Source organism: Styela clava, chromosome 4 (genome assembly GCF_964204865.1).
Source record: "Styela clava chromosome 4, kaStyClav1.hap1.2, whole genome shotgun sequence".
In the NCBI taxonomy this organism is placed as follows: Eukaryota; Metazoa; Chordata; class Ascidiacea; order Stolidobranchia; family Styelidae; genus Styela; species Styela clava.
The window spans coordinates 14,063,433-14,079,851 of NC_135253.1; the positions used below are offsets into that span (position 1 = coordinate 14,063,433).

The 16,419-nt window shown below is 31.6% G+C and overlaps 2 protein-coding genes across 2 annotated transcripts in view; one reads left to right on the top strand and one right to left on the bottom strand.

Moving 5' to 3' along the window:
- LOC120325946 (dynein beta chain, ciliary-like) overlaps positions 1–3,073 on the bottom strand; it is an 87,687-nt gene extending 84,614 nt beyond the window's left edge. The window contains exons 1-7 of the mRNA XM_078111380.1: positions 2,982–3,073; positions 2,364–2,518; positions 1,779–1,854; positions 1,545–1,672; positions 1,207–1,357; positions 582–736; positions 150–253 (exon numbers count right to left, since the gene is read on the bottom strand). Coding sequence (XP_077967506.1) covers positions 150–253; positions 582–736; positions 1,207–1,357; positions 1,545–1,672; positions 1,779–1,854; positions 2,364–2,509 — 760 coding nt within the window. The 5' untranslated portion in view covers positions 2,510–2,518; positions 2,982–3,073. The remainder of the gene's footprint in view (positions 1–149; positions 254–581; positions 737–1,206; positions 1,358–1,544; positions 1,673–1,778; positions 1,855–2,363; positions 2,519–2,981) is intronic.
- A 965-nt stretch (positions 3,074–4,038) lies between these two features.
- On the top strand, positions 4,039–16,419 carry LOC120326116 (V-type proton ATPase 116 kDa subunit a 1-like). The gene is made up of 21 exons (XM_039392348.2): positions 4,039–4,341; positions 4,419–4,497; positions 4,860–4,957; positions 5,386–5,514; positions 5,630–5,694; positions 5,813–5,939; positions 6,337–6,419; positions 6,494–6,587; positions 7,944–8,021; positions 8,466–8,600; positions 9,671–9,821; positions 10,345–10,481; positions 10,574–10,719; positions 11,267–11,399; positions 11,809–11,927; positions 12,400–12,529; positions 13,126–13,323; positions 13,801–13,938; positions 14,269–14,386; positions 14,683–14,773; positions 14,956–16,419. The coding sequence occupies exons 1-21, from the start codon at positions 4,225–4,227 to the stop codon at positions 15,131–15,133; spliced, it is 2,544 nt and encodes an 847-aa protein (XP_039248282.2). The 5' UTR covers positions 4,039–4,224; the 3' UTR covers positions 15,134–16,419.

Below are 16,419 nucleotides of genomic sequence, written 5' to 3' on the forward strand. Positions count from 1 at the left end.
GAAATTGGAGTTTTACAATCACTATATTTGAAACGATTATTATTTTTTTTCATAAATGCTTACTCAGAAGATTATCAACGCATTTGGTGAAAAGATTAGCAAACTATTAGACTAGTTAATGCTTAACTTTTAAGAAACTTTTTAGTTACCTTCTAATTGTTCTAATATTGAAGTCATGTGTTGGATATGCTTTTCCCACATTGCAACCTCATGATGGGGTCGAACTGGCTTTTTTGCTTCTCTGCTTAGTGCTCTGCAATATTTATTAATGAGATTTAACTTTTTATTTTATCTTTTACCAACACCTTAAAATAACAGCACATGGTATTCCAGAAAGCAATAGCTAATCATGTTTACTTTGAACTAGAGTTTACCACCTGGCCACAGTAAAAATTTCGATATCCGAATGAAATGTCATTTTTTCAAACTACTTTCTGTATAATAGTGTCAGCGGTCTGCACCAAAGTCATATTTGCATTCCTTTAGTTCGTGTGAATTGTAAAAAACTGATTGTTCCTATTCTCAATATGACTAAAGTATTTTGTAACTAACAAACAATTCATTCAAAGTGATAAATATACCTTGTTGAAGAAAGTGGATCGTGCCTGAGTACATTTCTTATTTGCTTTATCCAACCGATAACTGCTGATTCAAGTACATGAACAACAGCAGGTTGTCTGTGTTGAAATGCAGCTGCTTCTGCTAAAACCTCGATTGATGGGAGGGGCAAACAAACCTAGTTGAAGGGAGAACCATATATATATGATAATTATCCCCTTATCAGCACAAAATAAAAAACGTTTTTATTGAATTTCAATCAATATACAAAACACTCAATACTCATAATAGTAATATTTCAGTACGTAAAATAGTGAACTTAGAATGATGGCAATGTTATTAGAAAGCATGGAAGAACATTCATCCAAGCATTCATATTTCAAATTTTTGCAAAAATTTATTTATTTCTATAACAGTGATTTTATTTTTAGTTCAAAATACCTGACAGCTGACACAACATCATTAATTAAATTCCCTTATTCAAACTCAACTCGTATTTGTAATGAAATGGTACTTTTTTATAAAATAGGTAAGCAATAAGTCAACTAAGTTTTCCAGCTATAAAGAGGTCATGTGAGCCAGAGGCTTCAAATGACAATCATGATAAATTTTAGGGAAACATTGTAATAAGGATATTATAATTCTCACCATTCCTTCTGATATTCCTCTTGTTATTTCAATATTTCCCAACAGTCTATGTAAAACATCCATCATTTTATCGGGAGTTATTACGGAACCATCATCGTTTGGTTGAGAAGCCAAATCTGAGTCCGTGCACAGCAGAGGAAGATAAACTTCTCTAAATAATGCAAATAAAAAATAGTATTCAAGATTGTATTTAATTAAGTATCAATAATAAATAATAGTGATAAAATAATATAGTTTATATATTTAGTCTAATTAAAGTCTCTAAAAAATAGTATTAAGTGTATAAAATGCCCTGAAAGTATTAAAAAAATGGAAAAAAAATTGCAAAATCATTTTACCTCAACAGCATTTCTCCATGTGTCAATGGATCAGACCAATCCATACATGTTATACTGTCATCTAAATTTCCTGAATGGAGTTGAGACGCAAGACCAGTTTTCAGAAAACAGATGCATTTCTCTTTCACCTTAAAAAAATTTAATAATCAACCAAAAGAGTATTATTTCCCACTGACCACTGTACTTCAACACATTGATCCCATTCAACCTAATTTTTTTATTAGCCAAGCTCACCTCAACAGGAGCTGAGAGTGAAACCTTTAAAGAACCTCCAACACTCCCTTCTTCACTTACAGTGTGGACAAAAAGTCTGGAAAAGGTTTCAAATGTTAGTTGACACAACTATTTCTAAAATATATTTGAAGTGTAACCAGTTCCGTCTGCCGCCGGGTGCAGATGTGGCTACTTTTAGCTAAAGATATGTGTTCAAAAAGTGAATCACAGACTTAGTGACATCAAAAACCAAACAGCAGATAACAGAAATAGTCAATTTTTAACTGGGGGACCAGAAATGTACAACTGGGATGCAAGAATGGAAGATTTTTGAGAGAATTACTGCAAGCAAGCATGAAGTAAGTTCAAATAAAATTGAGCTTGGACTGCTCTCTTTATAGATAAGACTGGATATACAAAACTTGATTTTTACATTTTTGTGTGTACGTTTTAGTCGATATTATGATAATATTCATGTCGTTCTAAGCACTTCAAGTATGTTTTATTTTCTCCGTTTATAATTTGCTTTTCATGTTTATAGATAAAATAAAGTATGCTTATTATGAGGAAAAATTTAATAAAACTACCAAAATTATAACAATTAACCTGTGTGCATCATTGTTTGAAAAAAATTCAAGCAACGCGGCTCGAGATTCATCACGAGAAAACAATTTTCTTAGATCATCTGCTCTTGGTTTCAGCGAAGATGTGATTCTTGTCTCTAACCAACGCAACCGCTCATCAGGATCCATTATTTACAACTGTTAAAAACCAAAAAAATTTGGATTATCAATAATAAAAAAAGAAAAAACATGCAATTATTATGTAAAACCCGACAGATTGTGGTATTAGTAACTGCTTATCTACAGTACACTATATATCTTGTATGGAGTGAGAAGATGAAACACAGTACTGCAGTACAAAATACCCCAGTTAAAAATATCCCACAATATACAGATACTATGTCTATGTAGGCAAAGTTATGTTGCAATTTGACCCAGCATTCCACATCGTGAGTGTTGTATAATTGTATAAATATAACAGGGATAACGATTCGCACCAAAAATACTTAAGTGAAAGTATTAAAATGGTGTCATCCCACATTTTTTCAATTTTTCTCGTTTGCATTTACAGTAAAAGACAAAAAGTAGGTAGGTAAATGGGTATCTTTGCCTCCTAGCTATGTTTACCTTGAAACAAAATGTTATTAACAAAAATACTTACAGTTTTTTCCTTTATAACTTAATCCATACGTGCGGAATTCAAGCGCAATTAGAGCAGTAAGCGTCTGGTTGCTACTGACATCTGAATTCAGGCATGTCGACCTCTGACTTCCAAATACATATCCTTGAAATTTTGAAAATATAAAAGACAGCTGAATAATAATTCAAAGTGGGCAAACATGAATTTTATATATCAAATAATTTATATGAAATGGAATAACCTTTTAACATTTATCACGAACGGGGTTGCAAACACTGCATTCGATCATTCGATGGCAAAATTCCAATACCATCGATAAGTTGTTAGATGTTGTCAGAGCATATACCACATAAGGATAATTTATTGTGATGGTTTAACGTGTAATGGTTTCGATTCATACTGAGTTAGAATGCTTTATTAAAGCTTTATAAGGCGAATATAACACGAGGAATTAATTGATCATTTGTAGTTTGTACCGGTGTCACCCTTTTTCTTATCTCTTTACGGAGAATTTACTTGCTTACCGTACCCCGCTCATTGCTTACCCTGAAAGTGAACATTTATTTTTTCCGAAATCATGGGATTCGAACTTGCTAATTCTCTTTTTTTTCGGTAATGCCAAACGCATTGAGTTGTTCATCGGTTGCAAATCTCAGTGCGCTGAATGAATCTCGCAATTGTGTTTCACTCGGAACAGTTAGTTAACCGTCGTCTCGATTTGATGTCAAGTGTAACCGTCAACTGATAGACAGACTTCCCGTTTTAAGTTCGTTCGGGGAAATAGACCTTTAATCAGCCGACAAGCGCATTTGATATTAATTGCAATATACTGATATAAGTTAACTGTATTACAGTATTACGCCCGAATTACCCGGCATCTAGCTAGTCCTACTTGGAGATGCTTTAAGTTTCGAGTAAATCAGCATGTGGCTGGGTATTGCCATACGTTTATTAATATTTAGAGATTAGTTTATCTTCACTTCTGAGTGAATGTGGATGACCTTGTTATGAGAAAATTGTCTTGAGAAAAATTTGATAATATTTTAGTGGAAGATAGATTATTATTAACTTTTCGGAAAATATGTTTCAGAGAATATACTGGGATATCTGGTCAATTACTGAATTAAATCTGCAGCCCAATAGGCCTATAGAAGTTTGCAGACAACAGATGAACCGATATAGGCCTAGTTAAAGCTACGGTAATACTGGCATAGCACAGTAGGACTAGCATCTACTCTGCTAAGCAACAACTGCAGGTCTGACCATGGGTTCCCTTTTTCGAAGTGAGAAAATGTGCCTTGCACAACTTTATCTTCAAACAGAATCAGCCTACGCTTGTGTCAGTGAACTCGGAGAATTAGGACTTGTGCAGTTTCGTGATGTAAGTTATAATTACAGAATTATATATGGTCATATAGTCTTTATTATCGATCAACTTCTATTTTCTTTGTCAATCAGTTGAATCCTGATATAAATGCATTTCAACGGAAATTTGTTAATGAAGTACGAAGGTGTGATGAAATGGAAAGAAAACTAAGTAAGTATGCAGTAGTAACTAACCAATAAAATTTCAATATCATTTATGCTTTGTACTTACATAACACTCATCTAAATCAGCAGATAACCCTTTCAAAGGCCGCCCATTTTGAAATTGGAAGCTCTTGCCTTCCTATCAGGGTGTCACTTCAATGCAGTCTATTGGGAAAGCATTTAGTATTAAAATAAATTGACTTATAAGTTATAACAGGTATATTTCACAAGAAATTTTTGCCATCAACCACTGAACATGTCTTAGTACTGAATGTCTTTCAATTCAAATTTCCTTATATGTCAACAGTATCTTGTCAGTTCTTATATTAGACTAGTTGGTACCTAAGTCATTGTTTTATTTATTTTAAGGATTCTTGGAACGAGAATTAATAAAAGATGAAATGGCGATTGTAGACAATGGAGAGAATCCAGATGCCCCACTGCCTCGTGATATGATTGATCTGGAGGTTTATTTGTGTTTGTTATTTTATTAAAATATTCCTAATTAAACATCACAGTGAATGTGATATACTTATCTCATTATTATAAGTCAATCTATATAATATACTATTTATCATATATCTTTATTAATTGTCAATCCAGGAACCATGTCCTCTTCTCACCTACAAAGAATGTTAGGACAGGCTACTACAATTTTGCATTATGGGTATTGTGATATGTGATTTCAATAATATGACACCATTTTGTTATATATCTCTACTTTATTGAACCCCTCTTTCATGATTTTGTTTTTAAAAATTATTCGAATTGAAATTTTGGCTGTAAAGGCTTTGCTTTTATATGTAGCCTAAGTATGAGTCTTATGCCCTGGTCATGTCATGCCCTAGAAACAAATTTTGTTGTTATCAAGGATTTACAATGTTTTGAATTTCAGGCAAAGTTTGAAAAACTTGAGACTGAAATAAGAGAAGTCAATACTAACCAGGAGGCAATCAAACGAAATTATCTAGAACTCACTGAGTTGAAGCATATTTTACAACGAGCTCAAATCTTTTTTCAAGAGGTCAGTTTGCTACTTTCCAAGCTTTTTCCATTTTGTGATCAAATCAATATTTTCTTGTAAAGAGATATAAATAGTATATCTATAATATTACGCTAAAATTAAACGACTTTTTCAGGTAGAAAATCCTTTACGAGAAGAGGATATTCAACCAGATTCAGAACATCCGACTTTGAAATTGGGGTAAATAGTTTTGGCAAAATAAAAAAATAAAGTTTTTGTTTCACATATGCTGCCCGTTTTCAATTTATATAATTGTGGGGATAAATTCTTTTCTGTAACATTTCCGTTACTATTTCAGATTTGTTACTGGTGTCATCGCAAGACAAAAAGTTTTTGGATTTGAACGAATTCTGTGGAGAGCATGTCATGGAAATGTCTTCATGCGTTATGCTGATATTGATGAACTTTTAGAAGACCCTTACACAGTATGTGTGTTAGTATAAGAAATGTCTCCATATTGGAACTTAAAATTTGAATCTGTGCATTCATTAGTTAGTTCCCCTGTTTGTTGGGCACGACCATCTGGCAGAAAGTTTAGCATGTCTGGAGTCAAAAAGTAAGGTTATCTGGTTTAAACGAATCAACTCACCCAGGCCAAAATAAAAAAATTATAGTTCACTCAAATCTACTTACAACGATTGCTAATCTAAATCTTAGTATGACATTAATAGGAAATACCTAATAGCAAATTTCCAATGAGTGCTTTTGTTTCTATGATTATGTTTGATTTTACCCCCAAAAAATCACAAACCATTTGTGGAAGTATGAAGAGAAATTTTTCAACTCAAGTTATATGTATTTTGACATTTCATTTGTTTTTAGGGTGAAAAAATTGAGAAATGCGTTTTTGTTATTTTCTTTCGTGGAGATCAGCTTAAAAGTAGAGTAAAAAGGATTTGTGAAGGGTTAGTATTTGAAATTATATGAAATGAAAAATTAACAAAAATTAACTGAATTTATTGATACAAATATTTTACAGGCTACGAGCAGATATCTATCCATGTCCAGAGAGAGCATCGGAAAGATTATCAACTCTTGTAACAGTGACGGAAAGAACGGATGATATGCGAAGAGTAAGTGTTTCATTGGTTTCATTCACTTCCTGTTGACTAACGTTTCTTTATGATGACTACATTCAGTGTTACTACTTACTATGGATAAATAGCAAGGCATATGCATTGTTATGGAGCTACAATAAATCATGGATTTTTTTTTGATTCAGAATGTCTCAGATATATTATCATGCATGCTTAACTATGTATTGTCTGGAAATTTGTTGAAATTTAAATTTTTTTAAATGTGTCTGGAGCATAAAACCCCCATTGGATTTCAAACATCCAGTCAGGAAATATGGTGTCGTAACACTCATCTGTCATGTCATATTCATTCTGTAAATTTGTAATGATTTGCTGGAATCGAAGCAAAGTCACGAATTCTGATTGATAAGAGAGATTTCAATGCAACCACAGTTAAATGTTGACCAATAAATAGGTTTATATAGGTTCCACAAACTAGTAAAATACTGAAAATTATTAAAAATGCATTTCTGATCTGCTGTTATGGCAATGGTTTGTTGAACTTTTTAGAATAATGGATTAGGTAATGTAATCAACATGACATGTCGCTTGAATTCTTACAATTCTTCTTTGTTCTGTGTGATATTAGTTTGTAAGTGCATTGTTCAAATACGATATATAAAGAGTCACAAACTAAATATTTGTCCTTATTATCAATTGTTGTGCTGACAGATGCATTACCGCACATTATATTTGCTGTGGCTGAACTCGTGACATACATTATTGACTCAAGGCACATGACCTGGCCGATAAGCTAAATTATGCGCTGCAGGACATATTGTGTAATGCTAAGCTAATTTCACTTTATTTTAGTATCACATTATTGCTTGATTAAAACAACTGGATGATATGTATGAATACTTAAAATTACCTAAATATGGTAGCATTCATAATCGTTTAAGAATATGGTAAATCTGATAGGAATATTGATTTTTTTTCAATTTGTTATAATATGTTTTTTTTGTTTTTTTTCAAATTTCCATAATTTGTATATTTCGAAATAAATAATACAGTGGTTCTCAACCTTTTTGGGAAATTTTTGATCCTCTCTCATTATGCATAAAAACTAATTTATTTATTCAGTCTTTAATGGATCTTAATCTAGTGTTATGCGAAAGTCGCGTTCCAGCTTTTGTACAGTTTTAGTTCATAAATAAATATTATAGCAGTAAAAAAGAACTAAAGAATATTAGTAATACTAAAACAAAGCAAAATTACCTCCCAAGAGCTGTTGTGAAACATTGAAATAATGCAAGTCACTATTGTGGAAAATCAAGTCGAATAAATGTCAATTTTTGATTTATCATTCAAACTGCTTGGAATCTTATATTATTTTGCCTAATTTTTTCAAAGGTCTTGAAACAAACTGCTGATCATCACAAAAGTGTTTTATCTGAAGTTGCATTGAGTATCAGAGTCTGGTTCATTATGGTATGTTCTACTTAGTAATGTAATGAAATTTATTTTTATTGAACAAAAGAATAATTGTATTACTATATATTGTAATTAAAATGAACACCACAGTGTCAAAGTGTTTGTGTGTGATTGGTATTGTTAGCAACCCTTTATTTAATTTTCATGTTACTTTGCCAATCGTAGATTTGTTGCTGTGACACATCACACACTAACGCTTTCACTGAAATTGAGTTTGAAATTCAAAAATTCAGCTACTGGATATCTATAAGATTTTATTGTTATTTCATTGTCCATAGATCAAAAATACGAGTAATTGTCGCCCAGTGTTCAATAGTTGTAGGGGTCAAATATTTTGTCGCTCAAACAAAACCAATCTATTTCCTTAAAAACTAAATTCAGCGATTGTCTACGAAGTACGGGATATTCAAAATACTTATTTATCTGATTTTTTATTTTCAGGTTCGCAAAATCAAAGCAATCTATCACACACTTGATTTATTCAATGTCAACATTGCTCAAAAATGTCTGATAGCAGAATGTTGGTGTCCTGTTGATGACATGGCCAAAATACAGCTGGCATTGCAAAAAGGAACTGTATGTTGTTCAAATTTTCACCTTAACTTCATAAGAGTCACTGAGTCAGCATAGATGAAGCATTATTTGATATTCCCAAATTTAAATCATATAATGATAAATCTTTGTGGTAGCACCCTAATATTATAGTAGTCAGCATTAATCTGTTATTATTATGTTATTAGGAATTTTTGCTCACTCTCTTTTGCCTTACCTCTGTGTTTGTACATTGGCTTTTCCGTGTATATGTAGGCTTTCATGATGGCATACTAGTCAAATTCATTTTGTCATCTATTTGTTGTTCTGACAATTGACATATGTGAATCGTGAATAAAATAGGTTGCAATCTGCACTCTAATTACAGCCTATGTCAAAGTGAGTATCACTGGGAGTTTTATTGAAACATTTCAAATCCTGTGACATTATATTTTGAAAGATTATTTCCGCTGCTGTCTTGATGTCTGCTGTCTTTCAATGAGTGCAAACAGGAAGATGGTTACTGTTTTTAAATTATTGATTGCATTTCCTGTCTCGATATATTTCCTATGGAGATATGTAATGCTGTAAATGCAATTTGATTGAGTTTCTGCAAAAAAATCTTTGCTGTACCTGCGATTCGTATTAATATGTATCTATTCAATGATGCCGGTCAACCAGCTCTTTGAGTTGAAAAATATTTTAATGCTCTTTACAAAGATCCAAATAAATACCCAAAAATTTATAGTCTAAAATGTTCTTTTCATTTTAAATAACATTAAAAATTTTAATTTTTTAAAGCAAAATGTGTTGGATAAACGTCTAAAATCCTACCTTACAGCACACTGGTTCTTGTCATTATTGAAAACCGAGGACAATTCAATTTATTAAAAGAAATCATATATATCATAGGATTGTTTACATACTGATATGCACAGATTGTAATAAGATTGACACAAACTGAGCAATTATAAGGTTGGCTCTGCATCCAGTTATGAAATTTACACAATGATAGTGATTAGTGACCAGGAATGGTGAAAACCAGATTACCAAATATGCCATACAAATTTCAACAGTTTAATGGAACACTCAATTGGAATAATTTTCTTTTGTAGGAAGTGAGTGGGTCATCTGTGCCTTCTATCATCCATAAGATGAATACGAAACGTGATCCACCAACTTATAATCAGACAACAAGTCTATCCAGTGCATTTCAAGGAATGGTAGATGCTTATGGAGTGGCAAATTATCGAGAAGTCAATCCAGGTATTATTTCCTATAATTTAAGTGTTTAAAAAGAGTCAAATTGTCAGATTCTAAAATATGTCATATTTGTACTTGTGCGACCAAAGAAAATATTCTCACCAGTATTAGCTAATAAATCTCATAAATTATTTTTTAGTCAGTTTTTTAAATATTTTTACTACTGTATGTGATTTCAAAAGCAAGTCAATTTAACTCTCTGGTTGTTGTCAAAATCAGGTATCTCTTGTGCTCTTTTCCTCCTCTTAAATTGAACTACATTTCTTCGCATTTTTTGAGAATTCAAGATCTGTAAGGTCTCACAGACTCACTTAGAAGCAAAGTAAACTCATCACAGTGCAGAGGCATGAGTAACCAAATTTGGAAGTGTATTACACATAACATAAATTCTAGTGGAGATGTCTTCAAACTGGTGGAATATGGCATACTATATGTAATTTTAGACCTGGTTTAAAAAAAAAAGAATTTCAATTATAAACTATTTTTTGATAATCTAAAATGACACAACCTTTTTCTTTTTTTCCAGCACCGTTTACTATCATCACTTTTCCTTTCTTGTTTGCTGTGATGTTTGGTGATATGGGACATGGATTAATAATGTTTTTATTTGGTCTGTGGATGGTGGCATATGAAAAGAGATTGGCAACCTTCAGTGATAGTGAGGTATTTGACATGTTATGATTCCCCCATAATGCATATATTCTTTAAGCCTTAGATAATTGTCTTTGATCCACATATCTTTAATATTTCTTCAGTTTTGGGAGATGATATTTGGTGGACGGTACATCATATTTTTCATGGGAGCATTTTCCATGTACACTGGATTTTTATATAATGAATGCTTTTCTATCTCTCTCAATGTCTTTGGAAGTGCTTGGAATGTATCAGCTATGAATTATGGGTAAGAATATTGTTGAATAATACAAATCACAAAGATCTGAAACAATCGAAGTAAATATTAACTTGATAGTGCAGGCCTTTATAGGAGTTTCTGATAAATTCTTCATTGTGCTATGTGCACCATTGTTCTGTTTGATCGAAATGGTTATACTGAGTTTGTTGTACCAGCCTGCAAAGATTGTAACAGTCATGAATCCTAACGACTACAAAAATGGAGTTGAACATATGCCTATATGAAAAATGGAAACAGTATTTTTGTGTGAACTTGACTTGAAAACTAATATTTGATGGTTCATAACTGGTTAACATAGGATAAAATTTTAGGCAATCGGTTGAATTAAGCCTATAAGATTGAGATGTATTGTAAAACTGCTGTTTCTTTGTAAAGGTACCAATCTCTTCTAGATATCATATTTATATTTACTTCACTAGATTTTTATTTTGTCATTCACACAGATTAGGCTAGATAAAATAAATGATTCATCCACTTATTAACAAATGTGGGATTGCTTGTTGACCTTTTTTGCAAAATCTCTCGTCATTTGCAGTCCGGTTCTTGATGATACAACTCTCAAGACTTTGACACTCGATCCAGCAGTTCCAGGAGTGATGAGAAGTTCAAGTGAAACTTTAGGATATCCCAATGCAACAAGTTATCCATATCTTTATGGAATGGACCCTGTAAGTTTGTTTTGATCATTTGTGCAACAATTTTAAATATCTAAACTTAAATCCATAATATCTTCAAGACTCCGTTCCTTCCAAAATATACCTTAGCTTGCAGTGACTGCTTACTTTGTATGACCAAAGAAATTTTATGTGTTGAAATTCAGTAATTGTTAATTATTTTGCTGCTTTCCATGTCATTTTAGAATTGTCATGACCAGTTTAAAAGAATTATTAAATCGTGTATCTTCTCATTACCATTTTTATTGGAATTTATCCTTTTTGTCTGTACTGAGTTCTGGCATTTTTATAAAAATTTAGCATAAAACTCTTCTTTGGGCATTCAAAGCTGCGGAGCAGGCACGGGCTTCGATTTTTTTTTATGTGTGCTTATTGTTAAATATATATTCTTCAATTTAAACAGATCTGGCAACTTGCTGAAAACAAAATCACTTTTCTAAATAGTTACAAGATGAAAGGATCTGTTATTATTGGAATAACGCATATGATATTCGGCCTATTTCTAAGTTTGTTAAATTATATGTAAGTCGATAGTTTTATATGTCGATTAAATCAGTTTACTCAAAGCTTTATGAAATGGAATAAAGTCTGAATTCATGTCTTAAACAACTTTAGGATCTTTGCGCTCATGGATGTTTCCCAGAGCACTGATTTCCTTGTTCATTTTCATTACACTCAAATCAGCTTCATAAATTTTGCAATGGCTAAGTACAAGGAGAATTATGCTGGAGTCAAAGGTCGGGGAAACATCCATTGGATATAAATAACATAGTTTTTATTAGCAGTAAATAACTCAACATATATAAAATATTTGAAATCAATTTTACTAGTAAGGTATTAACGAATATTTAGATTACCCAGGAAATATTTAAACTTAGATTTAATGTAAATTTGGCATTTACTGTGGTAATGCACAAGCTGAAAACGAATATTAATACAAAATGTGTTATCGAATCTGTCAATATTTAACAATTTTTTATCACTTTCATTTCAGTTACTTCAGAAATTACCTGAATGTGTTCTGCGTTTTCATTCCACAACTTCTCTTTATATTGTCAATATTTGGATATTTGGTTGTTGCAATCGTATATAAATGGGCTGCATGGGCTGCTGCTGATTCTAAGGTATTGCAATCTAAATATATTTTTTCTAGGATTTGTTCATGCGAACATTGGTTGAGAAATCTAAATTATATGGACATATAATTCATAAATCTTTTGTGCAGTGTTTGGAATACTGTGGTTGAATATGTATCTGAACTATCAGTGATGGCTGAAAATAGAGTAATCTGCTATTCTGAATGAAGTCAATGTATATCCAATGAGTTTGAAGTCGCAGATTTGTAATGTGTGAAATGTTAGATGATTGATGTTTTAAATGGTGTACTCTATTTTTTAAATTTTTTTAAGCATTTGAATAAGCCATTTTTTGGTAATATTTTGAGACTCCAATTGCTGAGAATGCCAATTTTTCAGAATAAAAATACTTCTGAAATATTCAAGAATAAAAAAATCATTTTCTGACCTCCATGAATTTATCGATATAAGCCAATTAGCACAATGGCAATATCAAATTGCGTAATAGGTAACCAATCAAAATTGGTGTGGTGTAAACTCTAAATTATGTCGGTATAGTTTATTCCTCATTTCAAAATTTGTCTTCAATTTGTTTTGCATTCTCATTTACTTACATATAAATTTATATCTGTAATATTTTTCAGTATGCTCCAAGTTTGTTGATTGGACTCATCAACATGTTTATGTTTAAAAAACCATCTCGAGATGACCACACTCTACTCTATGAGAATCAGAATATAGTTCAAACTGTATTGGTGTTTGTTGCTGTTATTTGTATACCATGGATGCTTTGTATTAAACCATACATTATATACAAGAGACACAAAAGGCAGCTTGCTCATGTAAGTGAATTACAATTACAATGTTGGCCAAATGTTGGTTGACAATTTTAATTATTTCCTAATAGCAGTTGGGCCATCTTGCATGATATATTACTAAAAACCATATTTTTTTTGAACACATGATATATTATTAATGATAAAAATATATATCAAGAATAAATATATTTATGGTATACAAACATTCTAAAAATCATCTAAATTAAAATTTTGAATATTTTAATGTATTTATCGTGCAAGAAGAATAATTCCACTGCGATAATGGCTTATTTTGATTACCGTATGTGAATTGTCACAATATTGTGAATACACCTCATTCTAATAGCGATAATTTAGAATTATGTTTAATCAACCATTACTTAGCATCCATACGTAAGAGTGAAAACCAAATGAAAAATGTGCTTTTTGGATAACTCTTCGTTAATAATTTTTATATTTTGTGTCTAGCTCAATATAACAATTTATCTCTGTATTTTTTAGGAAAATGCAATGCTGCGTCATGATCCAAACACTGACAGTGAATCTGCTCCTATCGTTTCACATGAGCATATAAGTTATGGTTCTACAGCTGAGGGAACTGTGGAGGAATCCACCGAATCTGAAAGTGATGAAGAACCGGTATGTTATGAAGATATTGATCCAAGTTTGTCAAAATCCATCGATGTAGAATCCATGTGGTAGTGCAATTTTTTGAAATCAATAAATTCTATGATAAAAAATATAGGATGGTGTCAGCCGAAAAGTATGGAAAACAGAAGATAGCAAACACTTCCTTATTGAACAACTCAAAATAAAATAAGTAACTCGGTAACTCCATCACAACAAGCATTTAGGAAGCCGATCGAAAGTATCTATGGATTTGTAGTTTGTCGAGATTCATTGTGGATGTGCCACGTGGCTTTGTTGTTCAACTTAATATATTCAACTTAGTTCTGCTTTTCTTTTTAGTTTGACATGACGGAGGTTGTCATCCATTCAATGATTGAAACAATAGAGTATTGTTTAAGTTGTATCTCTCACACTGCATCGTATTTACGACTTTGGGCTCTCAGTCTTGCTCATTCAGGTAATTTTCATCAGAAGATATTTTCCATTTAGCACTTTGGCTTAATGATTTAAAATCCTTTGGCATTTTTTATTTGGTTTGTATGATTTTTTTGTGTACATCAAATCTCAGAAACATCCTTTAAAACAGGCAGCTAAAAATTATGAATTGCAAAGTGTATTTAACTTCTTTCTGGAAACTACAAATAGTTTCGGTGGAATAGAGTTGATTATCATTAATGCAAACGAACATTTGAAACATTGTTCGAATAAAAATACAGCAGTTTATCTTGTAGCAATATATTATATTATTTTCAGAATTGTCAGAGGTGTTGTGGACAATGGTTATGCATATCGGTTTATCTTTTTCAGGATATATTGGTATTGTAGCTAACTTTATTATATTCTGGTGAGTACTACTACAAAATATATTTTTATTTTTTGGGAAACTTTCCTCACTAACAATATCATGGTGGGAACTATCAAAGATCAAATTTCAGTTATGTGACACAATATCAAGTTCATTTAAATTTTTCACTTCATGTTACTGCCTTTTGGTATTTGTTATTTGTGTTTGTTGTTGCATTACAGGGCATTTTCTGTGCTAACTGTGGGCATTCTTCTTGGCATGGAGGGATTGTCAGCTTTCCTACATGCATTGCGTCTTCACTGGGTTGAATTTCAAGACAAATTCTATCATGGAGAAGGACATGCTTTCGAGCCATTTTCTTTTGATCTCATTGTAGAGGGCAAAGTAGATGACGAATAAAATGTGTTTTGTATGAAAGTTACGATTTTGAACTTTTCCTTTAGTAGAAGTTTATGCAAAGTGATTACTTTTCGTTTGGATTTGGTTCCTGACAATTTACTCAAGCATTGAAAAAATATTTAGTAGCATTTCTATTTTTATGAGAACAAATAACCTGTTTGGTATCACAGACATTTCAGTGCATTATGTATCTCCATTCTCAATTTAAGTACATATTGTTGATTTTATCATCTTTGGATTGTGTTCATTGTATATTTAGTCTAATATTACTGAATGATAAGATTATTTGTATATTTTTCCTAAATCAGGTGGTTAATGTTATAAATAAATATAGAAATTGATTTTCGCATCATTCTGCCATTTTATCCATATATTAAATATTATTATGTCCTGTTTCAAAGTCACCAGCCAGCATCGCAATTGATGTTATAGTTTCAGTTTTGTTGCCAGAAATCAAGAGATAATTTTGTTAGCGCTGCATTATTATTGTAAATGATGTGCAGAGAACTCTGATTGTAATTTAGATAAAAACTTTTTCAGTATGTTGTAATGAATATGGATACTAGTTTATTTTTTGTTTTCAGATTATACAGCTTTATTATATGTTATCTATTTTCATGTTCATACTTTTATTTACCTGGTATATATAGGTTTGATTGGATAAATATTTGTTTATCAGTTTTAATTAAAAATGAATGTGCCATTTTTTTCATGATTAACTATTCAGTTTTAGTGAACCCTGAGTTAACAGAAGGGGCAGGAATATTTTATTTGTTGAATATTGAGCTTTCGGTGCATGTCACATTGTCATAGTTCTCGTTAAGTCCTAATACATTTGTCTTACTACACTAGTTCAAAGTGCCTCTAAAATTATCAATATTTTTTATCACCATGCCTTTTTGATTTCTCATTTTGTAAGTAGAATATGTAGCTGATTCTCTTTATATTTTGAAAATAGTGCAATTATAATTTTGGATGTATATTAGATGTCAATTTATACAGTAGTACTTTTTAACATGATGTCACATTAAAACATAATTGGCACTGCCTTAACTGTCACATTTCATATTGGCGCAAAGATCAGGTTTTCGTCCTATCCTTGTCACATATTGTGTTTCATGTTTATCAAGAAATGTGCTATTTCATGTACAAAAAGCTCTAGTGCCGATTAGAATCTGTTGTCTGTGGTGTTTTGGACCTGCGGTAAATTATTTTTTAAATTGACCTGTTCCTGATTTCTTGTTATTGCTTTTTGTATGAAGCAAAATATAAGATTTATTTGACAA